Source organism: Leucoraja erinacea, chromosome 25 (assembly GCF_028641065.1).
Source record: "Leucoraja erinacea ecotype New England chromosome 25, Leri_hhj_1, whole genome shotgun sequence".
NCBI lineage: Eukaryota > Metazoa > Chordata > Chondrichthyes > Rajiformes > Rajidae > Leucoraja > Leucoraja erinaceus.
Genome location: NC_073401.1, coordinates 24,130,125 through 24,146,065, shown reverse-complemented (window position 1 = coordinate 24,146,065; position 15,941 = coordinate 24,130,125). Strand labels below are relative to the sequence as shown.

At 45.6% G+C, this 15,941-nt stretch overlaps 1 protein-coding gene across 1 annotated transcript in view; it reads right to left on the bottom strand.

Moving 5' to 3' along the window:
* The window catches only part of slc2a11b (solute carrier family 2 member 11b), a 40,798-nt gene that overhangs the window by 21,719 nt on the left and 3,138 nt on the right, over positions 1-15,941 (bottom strand). The window contains exons 2-4 of the mRNA XM_055655234.1: positions 8,334-8,432; positions 7,080-7,240; positions 5,230-5,354 (exon numbers count right to left, since the gene is read on the bottom strand). Of these exons, the coding sequence (XP_055511209.1) occupies positions 5,230-5,354; positions 7,080-7,240; positions 8,334-8,432 (385 nt within the window). The remainder of the gene's footprint in view (positions 1-5,229; positions 5,355-7,079; positions 7,241-8,333; positions 8,433-15,941) is intronic.

Here is a 15,941-nt window from a genome sequence, read left to right as displayed (position 1 = left end):
TATAGTCAATGAACTGGCCTCAACTACCTTCTGTGGCAGAGAGTTCCAGAGATTCACCACTCAAATGAACAAATGAATGAAAGAAAGATGCTTTCTCTTGAAAGCATCCAGAGAACCGGCCTCCACCACCCTCTGAGGCAGAGAATTCCACAGACTCACCACTCTCTGAGAGAACGAGTGTTTCCTCGTCTCCATTCTAAATGGCTTACCCCCTTATTCTTAAACTGTGGCCCCTGGTTCTGGACTCCCCCAACATCGGGAACATGTTTCCTGCCTCTAGCGTGTCCAAGCCCTTAACAATCTTATATGTTTCAATGTGATCCCCTCTCATTGAAACAAAGCTACGTTAACTTTGATGTCTTTAGCCCGTTCTCTAGGGGTCTGTTTATTCTTTACCTCACTCCCCAGATGATGTCGTTGATAGGTAACACTGTCCTGGAGGCCTGATAAAACTTAACAACATTTCAATTGGATATATTTGCTCTAATTGTTCGGGTCTGCCACAATAATTGCCCGTCTCCGCTATAGTCGCCTTCCTCTCCTGGTTCTTACTGGTACCTCAGTGAATCCGACAGCTCCCTCGTCTCTCTCAACTAGTGCCAAATTCATATTCCCATCCAGTTCCGTTATTACTCCTTGATTTCTCTTACACTGTGCTCTACTTTGTCTTCTTGCTGGGCATTCCTTGCTCCAGTCACCTTGCTGGCCACAATTAAAGCAAGCATCCAACGTTACTATTCTGCTGACTTTAAAAGGTGGTTTGGGGGAGACATAGAGTTGGCTGTAATTGCTCCATGGTTCTGGGTTCTGGGGCACCTCTCGGTACCTCCTTCCGTGCGACATATTCAGTCTTCATCACCACTATTGGCTGCTTCTCTTGTTCTCCAATATCCCTCCAGTGATACCTCCTCACTGCCCGAGTTATCTGACTGGCACTATTTTCAGTCCAGTCCATGCTACTCGTTTTAATGGATTCAGCCACACTAGTGGGAAGTAAATTCAGTAAGATGGCATAATATTGTGGAGAATGTGTTTAAGAAGGAACTGCAGATGCTGGAAAATCGAAGGTACACAAAAAAGCTGGAGAAACTCAGCGGGTGCAGCAGCATCTATGGAGCGAAGGAAATAGGCAACTTTTTGGGCCGAAACCCTTCTTCAGAAATTGTGGGGAATGTACTGCGTTTCGATAATTTAGATCACCCGAATGGTCCATATATAATTCTGAAAATCGTTCTAAGAATTCATCTGCTTCCTCTCTCTTCATTGGTCTTATATCTAGGATTCTGGCTCAGTATCGACTTCTGAAGAAAACTTGCAAGGGCAGTTTTAACCTCTTCCAATGTTGTCTCCACGGATCAATGAGTTTCCCCATTATCAAAAACTCCTAGGACTTACCAAGTTTGTTCACAAAATAATGGCAAGATTCCTAACAACTAGCAAGTCTCCCATACAAGTCTATCTTCTTTCAAACGGGTACACAAGAACCAGTCACACAAATCCTACATACACAGAGATCCACACAGGCTTTTTAAAGCAGTAACACACTTTGAATCCAGGTGGGTACACAAAAAAGCTGGAGAAACTCAGCAGGTGCAGCAGCATCTATGGAGTGAAGGAAATAGGCAACGTTTCGGACCCTTCGCTCCATAGATGCTGCTGCACCTGCTGAGTTTCTCCAGCATTGAGTGTACCATCGATTTTGCAGCATCTGCAGTTCCTTCTTAAACACTTGAATTCAGGTGGGACCACCTTCACAAAAGTACAAGCAAACACAATACAGCAGCACTTATACATTTGGATTCAAACAAGAACACAAGGGCAACATCACACTCAAACTAGAGATAATAAGGCTAATAGTTATAATGCATAAACACACTGTAATATGAAATATAAGCATCCAAGTAAAATACAATTCTAAGGTAAATACTAGATCACACAATTCAAGCAAACAGTTCTAACAATACAGGAGCCGAATTAGTTACATTACCAGAACAAAATCAGTTACATTGCAAGTATGTACATACATTACCAGAACAAAATCAGTTACATTGCAAGAACAGAATATCACAACTCAAATAAGGCAGAGAAGTACAATTTAAGCAAACAGTTTTTTTAAAGAAAAGTATTTACACAATTCTAAGCAAGTCGTTATTACACAGTTATATAGGGAGGTTTCACGGCAGTCGGGTCACGACCCATGACCCGTACTGTTGCTACGCTACGCCAAGCCAAGTGGAGTACACGCGATGAATTGCAGGTAAGCACTCACCATTGTTTCCAGCGTAGCGGGCCCGTTAAAACCCGCCGAAATGGTCAATTTTTGCGCTGTAAATAATTATGGAAATCAGGATAAGCGTGAGAGACATTTATCCTACTTCAGAATTCCAAAAGTGAGGTGAAATGACGGTAGATTGAAGCGAGAATTGAAGGGACAACAGCCAAAGTGCTTGGCGAATATTGGCCATGCAGATATCCAATTGAAATTATTGGGAATTATCGCGTTTGCTCACTGCATTTCATCAACAGAAAGGCATTATTTGCGGTTTTTCTTGATTCCTTTGGCATCTAAAAAGTTTCAGAAGTGATAAATCTGGCTGTAAAATTGTAAAATCGCCCATGGTTCTCAAGTGGGTTTTCACATACAAAAAGAAAACGCCTCCGAAGCAAAATTGATCATAAGAAAAACATAAAATAAAAAATTTAAAATAAAAATCGCAAACCATACGTGGGTTTTGAATTACATTTTACTCAGATGCAAGCCAAGGAATGGCATCATTGTTAGCTGTTAATTGGACATAATCAACCTCAGCAAATTGTCAATATCCTATTGAAAGGGAGTGGGTGTTTAAGCTGTCAGGACATTTTATTATTTGTCAAAATATACATCTCAATAGCATAATGATAGAAAACTTACTTTTCCACACACCACTCCCAAGTCTGGAGATTTTTTTAATGATAAAATTTAGCTTCAGAAGCGTTTTCTTTTTGCATGTAAAACCCACTTCAGATCCATGGGTGATTTTAAAATTTTACAGCCAGATTTATCACTTGTGAAACTTTTTAGATACCAAAGGAATCAAGAAAAAACACAAATAATGCCTTACTGTTGATGAAATGCAGTGAGCAAACGCAAAATGTTCGCCAAGCACTTTCGCTGTTGTTGACCCTTCAGCACTCGCTTCTCTTTACCTTCATTTCGCTTCACTTTCGGAATTCTGAAGTAGGATAGATCGACTCTCACGGTTACAACGCAAAAATTCACCATTTTGGCGTTTTTTTAACAGGTGGGAAAGTACGCGTTTTGTGTATTAACAACATATACCGGAAGCTGCGATGTCCTCCAGATGGATTGAGCGGCTCCGTGCGTCAAGCCCTATGACCCGGTGACCTTAGGTGCAACCCCTCTATACAATTACGGAGCTATTTTACATTTTTAACAAGACCTAGATCAAAACGGATATTCAATGTGAACACCTCAAATTTAGAGAAATTTCAAAAAAGTTAGATCACGGTTCAGTGACTTAATAACCTGTCAGTATTGTACTTTAAAGTAAGTTGCCAATGGCTTACCCCAATACTCAGTCAAGTCAAGTCAAGTCAAGTCACATTTATTTATATAGCACATTTAAAAAAACAACTCTCATTGGCCAAAGTGCTTTACATTTGTTATAAGAATAGTATAAACAAACAAACTACATACATATATACATGTAGCCCTCACTCAGTGAACGTCAGGAAAGGCTTGGGAGTATAGATAAGATTTTAGTCTTGACTTAAAGGAGTCGATGGAGGGGGCAGTTCTGACGGGAAGGGGGATGCTGTTCCAGTCTAGGAGCTGCAACGGCAAACTCAGCCCTCATCTATTGACCCAGCTCTCATATATTGACCCCCAGTAATACCTTCATAATTGACCTGAATACCGTCCCCAGAGACTCAAACCAGCTGACATATACACGGACAGCTAATCAACCCTCCCCAGAGATTCGAACCTTCACTAAACCAGAGTTTGCCAGACTACTATTCTCTTATCTTGTCGGGATCCCCAACGCAAGCACGCGGATGATTGATAAGCAAAGCGGGGGAAATCAATGCGAAAACCGCACCGCGGCGCCAATTTCACCGCTCGCAATCTGGAACGATTCAACTCCCTGACCGCAAACTTATGTTTGGGGCTCCGTTGAGATCCTGGACGACACCCCCCAATGTAAATTCCAGTATCTACGTGTGAAAACGCACACCTCCAGATTCAGGGAGAGTTTCTTCCCGGCAGTTATCAGGCAACTGAACCGTCCCATCACCAAGTGGAGAGCGGCCCTGACTTACCGTCCACCACATTTGAGGCCCTCGGAGTCATCCTTGATCGGGCTTCGCTGGAATTCATCTTGCACTAAACGCTATTCCCTTTATCCTGTATCTATACACTGGGGTGTGGCTTGGTTGTAATCATGTATTGTCTTTGTGCTGACTGGAGAACACGCTACAAAAATGCTTCTCACTGCAGCTTTATCCGGAAGGCCCCGACCACGGATGAACACGGAGGGGAAGCTGGCTGGACTATGGTGCCATCCTCACCCTGGTGCCATTTATGTTATGTTGTGTCGTGGACTTTCTGTGTTTATGCTTTTTAAAAAAAATTCAATTTCAATCTTATTTTTAATATGTTTTATTATTTATTTATTACTCATCCATTCATTTATTTATTTATTTATTTATTTTTTTATTTTATTTTTAAATGATTTTTTTTAATGATACTGCCTGTAAGGGAAATTCATTTCGTTGTCTCAAATTGAGACAATGACAATAAATTTCAATACAATACAATGCAATTGTACATGTGACAATAAACTAAACTAAACTGAACGAAACAGGGTGGGAGATTGCAACCTTCTCGTGGTCCGCCCTGTTTCGACGAATGCAAATCAACCTGGCGGGTACAATCAAATAAGATCAAATAGAACAAGTTGTCCTACAACTTTAGGCTGTGTCGCCTTACGCAAGAAGAAGAAAAACTAAACTAAACTAAATTAAACTAACCTGAACTGAACTAAACTACAAGAAAACCTTGAAACCACAAAGTCACTGAAACGCAGGAATTTGTCGACAGCAGATAATTTAAAGCTTTGAAAAACCGTGAAATTGATTCAAACAAAATAAAAACCCGACTCAAACACCACACAGGGGGCAAATAGTTCAGAATCCATGGAGGGAGTATCGCAGTTTTCCCCGTACCTGCATGGAGTCCCACAAGAAACCTGCCCACTATTAGAAGCTCAAAGATGCCGGCCGGTTTGCTCGCTCCATTGAAGACAGATCCAGCCAGGGTAAAGACGTTGACAAGCAAGAGGGTCCCTTTCCTGAAACACAGAAACAAATTGCATCAAGACACCAACATCTGCGGTCTCGTTTAGTTTAGAGAAACAGCGCGGAAACAGGCCCTTCAGCCCTCCGAGTCGGCACCGATTAGCAGTTCATTCACACCAACACTTTCCTACACACACTTCTTCTTCTTTCGTGTGGCGTGCACAGCCTAAAGTTGTTGGACAACTTGTTCTATTTGATCTTCCGTTTGTGCACGTCGAGTTGATTGCATTAGTCGAAACAGGGCGGACCACGTGAAGGTTGCAATCTTCCACCCCCTACACACACTGGGGACAATTTACACTTATACCAAGCCAATTAACCAACAAAGCTGGAGGTCTTCAGAGTGTGCGTGGAAACTGAAGATCTCAGAGAAAATCCACGCGAGTCACGGGGACAATGTACAAACTCCGTACAGACAGCACCCGTGGTCAGGAACTAACTCGGGTCTCTGGCGCTGTGAGGCAGTCACTCTACGGCCACGCCACCTTGTCATGCCTTTGTATCTCTAAACCAAACAAAACTAAACGGGACTGCAGGTGTTGGAGTCTTGAGCAGAAAAACTAATTGCTGGAGGAAGTCTTGCAGCTACTGTCACAGCATTGCCTGTGTGGTTCACACGCTAACGCACAGGATGCAGGTCCACTCGATGGAATAATCGCCAGCACAGGTGGTGGGAATGTGGAATGAGCTAGCGGAGGAGATAGTCGAGGCGGGGACTACCGCAACAATTACAAAACTATTAGACAGGTACATGGCTGATTGAATGCCATGTTGTCACCTTCCTCTCAGCTAACAAGAAACCATTCCACGTTTCCTTGTCTACATCTGCCTTGATCTGTCGTTTTCACACCTGACCCTTCCATATCTCTAGATTCCCTCTCCCCTGACTCTCTGCCTGAAGATGGGTGAGAAAGTTTAAAGATTTAAAAGTTATCAAAATGGATTCAGCTGTAGATTTAGAAGCAATGAAATGAATGCTTTCACCTATTACACTAGAAAGGCTACAGTATCATCATAAAAATATTTTTGCCCTTCTTCCATAACACTAGCGAGATAACAGCACAAATACATTCATGCATTCATGTTTTTGTCTATGATAAACAATCTGAAGAATGCTCAGACAACAGTTCTTTCCCTCTGCTCTACAAATTGAATCTGCAAAAAAAAAAAATCAGCTTCTTCAGCGTAACCATATGTGGGCTAACCTTTCCTCTATCGGAAGAACCTGTCAATCCTAACAGGCAAGAGGCTGCACAACACCGTCAGATAAAGTATTGCTGAATTGCTGATTATTGGGGTATAAATATATCTGATTGAACAGTACCTCTTTGTGTGGAGATAGAGTGAATCTATAGTCTGTATATTACACACTGTAAAAGTTTACTGCCACACACACCTGGGCAAAATAAAGATTTTAATGCGTTTTTAAAAATTTATGTGTTGTTATGTTTGAAGTGAAAACAAAGCTTTACATGGGTCTCGACCCGAAACATCACCTATTCCTCTCCCGAGATGCTGACCGTCCCACTGAGTTACTACAGCATTTTGTGTCTATCTTAGGTACATGGATAGGACAGGTTTAGAAGGATATGGGTCAAAGGCAGGTAAGTGGGACTATTGTAGGTGGGACATGTTGGGCCGAAGGGCCCGTTTCCCCACTGCATGACCCTGTGACTTTATGACTGTAAGACTGACACAGCAAAATTGTGGAGACTTACCGACCAAATTTGCCAGCCATGTATCCTCCTAACCACGTCCCCAGGAATCCACCGAAGGTGAAAACGGAAACGATGACAGACCACAGGAGCGTGAGCAGCTCGCTTTGCAGATTGGTGCCGTTCCGAATGGTCCACGTTTCATTAATGAACGCCTGCACCTCCTGCCGAGTTGACATGAAGCAGCAATTGAGAACAAGATCAAAAAGCAGCAAACCGACAAAATTGCCCACAAACTATGGAGGCAAATTAGTAGCTGGAGTCCGTCTGGAGTCCAGTCCCCCCCCGGACTCACACCTGTCTCTAGCCAACAATCGGACCATCAGGGAACCTCCTCACCCCAGGTCATCTACTGCCAGCACTGATTGTCCTGGTTTTTTGTCTTGGCTTCCAGCCTATAATGTCTGTGCCAAGCATGTCGGTCGCCAAGTGAAACTCATGCTGACTAAACAGCTCAACACTTGGGAAATGAATGCCACGTTGACCAGGCACTGGAGGGTGACCAGTTGGCATCTAGGAATCTCCAGCTGACCAAGGAAATGGGACAATAGTGTCACTTGATGCCATTGGATGCACAAGGTGATGGGAGGCGATGGTATACATCAAGGGCGAACGTGCAAATTCCACACCGGGAACCATTAGTTTAGTTTAGACATACAGCGCGGAAACAGGCCCTTCTGCCCACCAAGTCCGTGCCGACCAGCGATCCCAGCACTATCCAGCGCACACTAGGGACAATTTACACTTATACCAAGCCAATTAACCTACATACCTGTACGTCTTTGGAGTGTGGGAGGAAACCAAAGTTCCCGGAGAACACCTATACGGTCACGGGGAGAATGTACAAACTCCGTACAGACAGCAACCGTAACCTTCTAATTTATTGTTCTGTCATTCCATAACTTCATGCTGGCAGTCGGGCCCCTCTCCTTCACACTGTAAGTACGGCAATGTCCAAATTCAAACTCGCTGACCTAATGGTCGTGTGACAACCAGTGAAGGCAGTGTTGGCTAGACCTATTGCCCATCCCACCCACCCCACCCCTTCCCACTCCACCCCATCCCCCCCACCCCACCCACCCACCCCCACCCTATCCTGTGCCACCCTACCCCACCCCACCCCACCCCACTCGTGGACAACAGCTATGGAGCATCTCCTGATCTGGTGCCCTGACCTGGGTAACTCAAGCATCAGCAGCCTGACACTGAGGCATCTTCAACATGTCCGAGTGAAGTGAATGGAAAGGCAGCACTCACCATGGTGGGAGCATTAATGATGGACAGGTTATATCCAGTCTGAAACGATCCTCCAATCCCTGCAGAAAACACGGCTATCACAATGGTCATGGAGGGCAGCTGTAAAACAAACACCGGTCTGGCTATTTCCAACATCCATGCAAGGTGATGTCCTGGATCAACCTCTCTATGTTCCAAGAACATTCTCAAAATGGTTCTCAAACAACCTACGATCTTACACCTAAGACAGACACAAAATGCTTAAGAAACTCAGTGGGACAGGCAACATCTCTGGAGACAAGGAATGGGTGACATTTCCAGTCGAGACTCTTCTTCAGATTGAGTCAGGGGAGAGGGAAACTATAGATATAGGGGTTTAGTTCAATTTGGAGATACAGCGCAGAAACAGGCCCTTCGGCCCATCGTGTCCGCGCCGACCAGGGATCTCACTAACACTATCCTACAACGTGGGAGGATACCAGAGCGCCCGGAGAAAACCCACACGGTCACGGGGAGAACATACAAACTCCGCACCACTGACAATTTTTGTCAGTCTCCCTACCTGCTTCCACTACCCGCAACCTCCGGCAACCACCTGCAACCATACGGAAACCTTGGGTGGGGCGCAAAGTCTCCAGAGGTTTCCGTTCAGGTTTCCCAAGTGGGACAGGGGCATTACTCTACAGCTGCGCCACCGTGCCACCATTAACAAACTAATGCCTCTAGGCTGTCTCAATGCTCCGGGCCAGTGCAGTGACTGAGCTGGTCAAGCTCTGTACAGATGCTTACAGACGTCGCTCAGACAAGGGAGTCGACCGCTGCAAAGTTGTACGAGTATCACCTCAAAGGAACTTGAAGTTTTCATGTTGGACCCGGGTTCAAGACCGCTGGGTGGAAGGCGAGTCAGCTGGAGGTCAGCGAGCTGGAGAAGAACATGGTCATCTCCTGTTTAACATTTAACCAGCTCCAAGCTTGGACTTTGTCCCTGGGTCACGGGAAGTCTAGTTCAGTTTAGTTTATTGTCACCTGTAGCGAGGTACAGTGAATAGCCATTTGAGGCGGGCTATCCAGTCAGCGGAAAGACAATATTCGATTATAATCGAGCCGCTTACAGCGTGATAAAGGAATAACGTTTAGTGCAGGGTAAAGCCAGCAAAGTCCGATCACAGATAGTCCGAGAGTCACCAATGAGCTAGAGAGTACTTCAGCACTGTTCTCTGGTGGGGTGGGAATGTAGCCATGCACTGTGGCTGCCTACAGTGTCAGAGTCTGCACTATCCAGCCCAATGGTTTCTTAGCGACAGTGGCTGTAAATGGAGATGTCTCCTTGCCCTCTGCCCCTTGCCCTCTGCCCCTTGCTCCACCCCTGCTTCCAGTGATTATCGAAACATAGAAAACAGGTGCAGGAGTAGGCCGTTCGGCCCTTCGAGCCAGCATCGCCATTCAATATGATCATGGCTGATCATCCAAAATCAGTGCCCCGTTCCTGCTTTCTCCCCATATCCCTTGATTCCGTTAGCCCCAAGAGCTAAATCGAATTCTCTCTTGAAAACATAGAAACATCAGAGAGAAACATAGAGTGATACAATGTGGAAGCAGGCCCTTCGGCCCAACCCGCCCACACCAGCCAACAATGTCCCGGCTACCCTAGTCTCACTTGCCTGCGCTTGGTCCATAGCCCTCCAAACCTGTCCTATCCATGCACTGTTTCTTAAACGATGGGATAGTCCCAGCCTCTGGCACCTTGTTCCATGGACCCACCACCCTTTGTGTGAAAAAGTTACCCCTCAGATTCTATTTTTCCCTTTCAGTTTAAACTAGTGGTTCTGAACCTTTTTGGCCCCATGACCCCATCAGACATTCTTGGTCAGTATCATGACCCCCGAAACAAAACCAGCCCGATTTATTAAAACATGTCTGCCAATACACAATCAATGGAACGGCTGAAATTGCTTTGCAGCCATCAGGCGATCAAAATGAGGACGCATGCTCGACAGGCCACACCTCACGTCAGCGTCAATCACAAGCCTATTACGTGCCTTCGCTTTCAGCGTTACCATGGTTGAGACTCCAGCCTCACAGCGGAAGGTTGAGGGGACTGGACCAATTGGGTCAGGGCCCTCTTCGAAAGAGACCTAGCCCACTCAACCTCTGTCCCACGAGAATGCGAACTGCATGTGGCAAGCGCGACCAAACTGGAACCAGGGGCCACGCGGAGGTCGAGTGAGTGATGTGAAGTTCGAGCGAATTCCGCGGGAAGTTCGCGCGTGACGTACGGCGTCAAGACACTGCGCACGCCCGCGAGACGGTGCGTACGGCGTGGAGGCGGCTGCGGGCTGGCAGGCCGTTGCCTCGTGGAATTTTTGAACAAGGTCCGTTTTTCAGAGCCCCGCGCGATGTCGGGACCAGCTCCGCACAACTCCGGCGATCGAAGTGGGACCGGCTCTGCCATGTTAGGTCGCGCTTGCCCCATGGAGTCGCATGCTCGTGGGACAGGCCACTAAAGCTCACACCCTCCAATCCTGGCAACATCCTTGTAAATCAATAGTGATTCATTGTAGAAACAAAGAACATGCAGATGTTGGTTTACAAAAAAAGTGCTGGAGTCAGGCAGCTTCACTGGAGAACGTGGATAGTTGATGTTTCCGGTCGGGACCCTTCTTCATTCTGTAGACCCGTAACGTCACTTATCAATGATCGCCAGAGATGGTGCCCGACCTGCTGAGTTACTCCAGCACTTGGTGTTTAAAAAAAACCTAGTTCATATGTGATAGGAGCAGCATTAGCCCGCTTGGCCCATCAAGTCTACTCTGTTGATAGACACAGAAAGCCGGAGTAATTCAGCGGGTCAGGCAGCATCTCTGAAGGAAAGGAATAGGTGTCATTTCAGTACGGGACCCTTCTTCTGACTCCACTATTCAATCAAGGAGTTGTTTCAACCAGAGCATCATTATACTTTGAAAAAAGAGGTCTGCATTTATGTATCTCCTTTCACAGCCTCTAGACTTCCCAGCACACAATTCACACCCATTGAAGCATTGCAAAGCTCAATCACCACTGCATCATCGGAGAGAAGGCAGCTCTCTACATCGCCACATTGACCAGGTAACCATGATTTGTGCTGTGTAGACTTGCTTCTTTAATAGATGAAGCTATGATGCTTCCCCGAGCAGTTTATGTAATGTATTCTGTTTGTGGCAAGGCTCCGTTGTGACTAGCACAAGACGACACATCCACACCGAGTTAGAGTTCAAGAGCCCGTTTATTCTGCAGTCACTGCCTTTTATCTTGAAGGTCACTTGACCTCAGTCACGAGGCTCATGCACGAGTTTCTGTTACATATAACACATTACAAAGACATCACATCCCCCTCTTTACTTTAAAGACTTTACAGGCACTTGTATTTACATATTACATTTATTACATAACCTACCAAGACATCACAGTTTAGACACAGAGATACAGCATGGAAACAGGCCCTTCGGCCCACCGAGTGCATTTCGTTGTCTCTGTACTGTACACTGACAATGACAATTAAAATTGAATCTGAATCTGAGTCCCCACTGACCAACAATCACCTTACGCTAGTTCTATCCTACACACTCAGGACAATTTACAGGAGCTAATTAACCCACAAAGCCGCATGTCTTTGGAGTGCAGGAGGAAACTGGAGCACCCGGAGAAAACCCGTGTGGTCACAGGGAGAACGTACAAACTCCGTACAGACAGCACCCGTAATCAGGATGGAACCCGGGTCTCTGGTGCTGTCAGGCAGCAGCTTTACTGCTGTGCCACCGTGCCACTCAGTAGCTAGCACGGATAGTACTGAGATTACATACAGTAGCTTCCAATGTTGTAACGAGTTGGGTGGCACGGTGGCGCAGCGATAGATTGCTCCCCAACAGCGCCAGAGACCCGGGTTCGATCCCTACTACGGGCGCTGTCTGTAGGGAGTTTGTACGTTCTCCCCGTGACCATAACATTAGAAGATATTTTTGTCAGTTTGTACATTCAAACTGTGCATGCCGTCCGTCAGGAATACCACAAGACACCACATAGGCCGTCCGTCAGGAATACCACAAGACACCACACCACATAGAGGGATACCACATAGAGGTTCACCAGACTGATTCCTGGGATGTCAGGACTTTCATATGAAGAAAGGCTGGAAAGACTCGGCTCGTCGTCGCTAGAATTTAGAAGGTTGAGGGGGGATCTTATAGAAACTTACAAAATTCTTAAGGGGTTGGACAGGCTAGATGCAGGAAGATTGTTCCGATGTTGGGGAAGTCCAGGACAAAGGGTCACAGTTTAAGGATAAGGGGGAAATCTTTTAAGAACAAGATGAGAAAAACATTTTTCACACAGAGTGTGGTGAATCTCTGGAATTCTCTGCCACAGAAGGTAGTTGAGGCCAGTTCATTGGCTATATTTAAGAGGGAGTTAGATGTGGCCCTTGTGGCTAAAGGGATCACGGGGTATGGAGAGAAGGCAGGTACAGGATACTGAGTTGGATGATCAGCTATGATCATATTGAATGGCGGTGCAGGCTCGAAGGACCAAATGGCCTACTCCTGCACCTAATTTCTATGTTTCTATGTTTCTACATGGATGAAACTGTTCACAGGTTCCAAAGTTAGATAGACACTAAAGATAGACACAAAAAGCTGGAGCAATGCAGCACCTCTGGGGAAAAGGACTAGGTGACGTTTCGGGTCGAGACCCTTCTGCAGACTGAGAGTCGGGGAGAGGGAAGCGAGGATACACTGACGATCATTGTAGAGTGATATAGAACAAATGAAGGAAGGATGTGCAAAAACATAACGATGATAAAGGAAAGGTGGAGCCCACAATGGTCCATTGTTGGCTGTGGGGTAGGAGATAACGAATTATGCAGACAGTGAAACTCAACAGGACGACAGCGAAACTAGCAGAATGACTAGGGTTGGTGAGGGATGGAGAGAGGGGGCTACCTGACATTAGAGAAACCAATACTCATATCACTGGGTTGTAAGCTGGCCAAGCGAGGTGAAATCTTTATATCACCGTCTATATCACACGTTCTGACGTTTCCCTTTCCCCTGACTCAGTCTGAAGAAATGGTCTCGACCGGAAACGTGCTCCAGAGATGCTGCCTGACCCGCTGAGTTACTCCAGCGTTTTGTGCCTATCTTTGGTTTAAACCAGCATCGACAGTTCCTTCCAACACATTTACAAGTTCACAAGTTATAGGAGTAGAATTCGGCCCATCGCATTTACTCGTCCATTCAATTATGGCTGATCTCCATTTTCCTGCCTCTCCCCATAACACCTCAACACCCATTCTAATCAAGAATGCATCTATCTCTGCCTTAAAAAAATATTCACCGACTTGGCCTCCACAGCCCTCTGTGGCAATGAGTTCCACAGATTAACTATCCGCTGACTAAAGAAGTTCCTCTTCACCTCCGTTCTAAAAGAGCGCCCCTTAATTCTGAGGCTGTGACCTCTAATCCTAGACTCTCCCACCAGTGGAAACATCCTCTCTACATCGTTTGCACGTAGGCACAAATGACATTGGGAAGAAGAAGGTTCTGCAATGTAAATTCAGAGAGTTAGGAAGACTGAAAAGCAGGACTTCTAAGGAGGTTATCTCTGGATTGCTTCCAGTACCTTGTGCTAGTGAGGACAGGAACAGGGAGATGGGGGATATGAATGTGTGGCTGAGAGGCTGGTGCAGGGAGCAAGGATTTAGATTTATAGACCACTAGGATCTCTTCTGGGGTAGGGGTGACCTGTACAAAAGGGACGGGTTACACCTTAACTGGAGGGGGACCCACATTCTGGCAGGTAGGTTTGCTAGGGCTACACGTGTGGGTTGAAACTAAATAGTGGGGGGGGAAGGGATTGACAAATTGGGAGTCTAAAGATGGAGTTGAAGGGGAAGTGAGTACAGGAAAAGTTACAAAAGATTCCAGAATTAATGGGAAGGAAAGTTCGAGAAGGGATAAGAGAGTAAAGTCAGGGCCAATTGCGAGCGGTGTGAGAGGGGAGGTGAATACCGAGGTCAAAGTGTTGTATATGAATGCGCGAAGTATAAGAAATAAAGTGGACGAGCTTGAGGCTCAGTTAGAAATTGGCAAGTATGATGTTGTGGGAATTACAGAGACATGGCTGCAAGAGGGCCAGGGCTGGGAACTGAATATTCAAGGGTATACCTCCTATCGAAAAGACAGACAGGTGGGCAGAGGGGGTGGGGTAGCTCTGTTGGTGAGGAATGAAATTCAGTCCCTTGCAAGGGGTGACATTGAAACAGGAGATGTGGAGTCAGTATGGATAGAACTAAGGAATTGTAAGGGTAAAAAGACCCTAATGGGACTTATCTACAGGCCCCCAAACAGTAGCCTGAATATAGGATGCAAGTTGAATCAGGAGTTAAAAAGGTAATGCCACGGTTGTTATGGAAGATTTCAGCATGCAGGTAGACTGGGAAAATCAGGTTTGCACTGGACTCCAAGAAAAAAGAGAAAATGCAGAGAATTGTGGACGCAGCCCAGACCATCACGCAAACCAACCTCCCTTCTGTTGACTCGTTACACACCATGTTGCCCCGGAACGGCCACCAGCATAATCAAGGAAGAGTCTCACCCCAGGCACATCCCTCTTCACCCCTCTCCCATCAGGCAAGAGGTGTAGATGTGTGAAAATGCACACCTGACCGGACTTTATCTTGCACTATTCCATTACTTGCATTACATTATTCCCTTTATCATACATTTGCACACTGCGGACTGCTTGATTGTGATCATGTCTGGTCTTTACGCTGACTGGGTAACATATACCAAAAAGCTTTTCACTGTACCTTAGTACACGTGACAATAAACTAAACTTTAAAAAAAAACTAAGACTATCTAGTCAAGTCAAGTCAAGATTATTCGTCACATACACATACGAGATGTGCAGTGAAATGAAAAGTGGCAATGCTTGCGGACATTTGTGCAAAAAGACAAACAAACAAACAACCAAACAAACTATAAACACAATCACATATTCTTTTACATTTTAAATATTGTGGGCGGAAGGAAAAACGTTCAGTAAAGTTAGTCCCTGGTGAGATAGGAGTTTACAGTCCGAATTGCCTCTGGGAAGAAACTCCTTCTCAACCTCTCCGTTCTCACAGCATGGCAACGGAGGCGTTTGCCTGACCGTAGCAGCTGGAACAGTCCGTTGCTGGGGTGGAAGGGGTCTCCCATGATTTTATTGGCTCTGGAGTTGCACCTCTTGATGTATAGTTCCTGCAGGGGGGCGAGTGAAGTTTCCATAGTGTGTTCGGCCGAACGCACTACTCTCTGCAGAGCCCTCTTGTCATGGGCAGAGCAATTCCCAAACCAGATGGTAATATTTCCAGACAAGATGCTTTCCACAGCCGCTGAGTAGATCTACATGTGGTTTCAAAAAACTTTCTTAGATACCTGGATAAACTTAAATCCTGTCCCATTTAATCCCATTAGCACAAAGGCATTCTCAAGTCAATGTTCAGGTCATTCAAATGCCTTATGATCACAACTCCATAATTCCTGCACCAAGCTGTGCTTTCTTTATAATATTTTCTCCTCTAATTTCTGCTAACTATTGGGGAGGTCTAGAGTA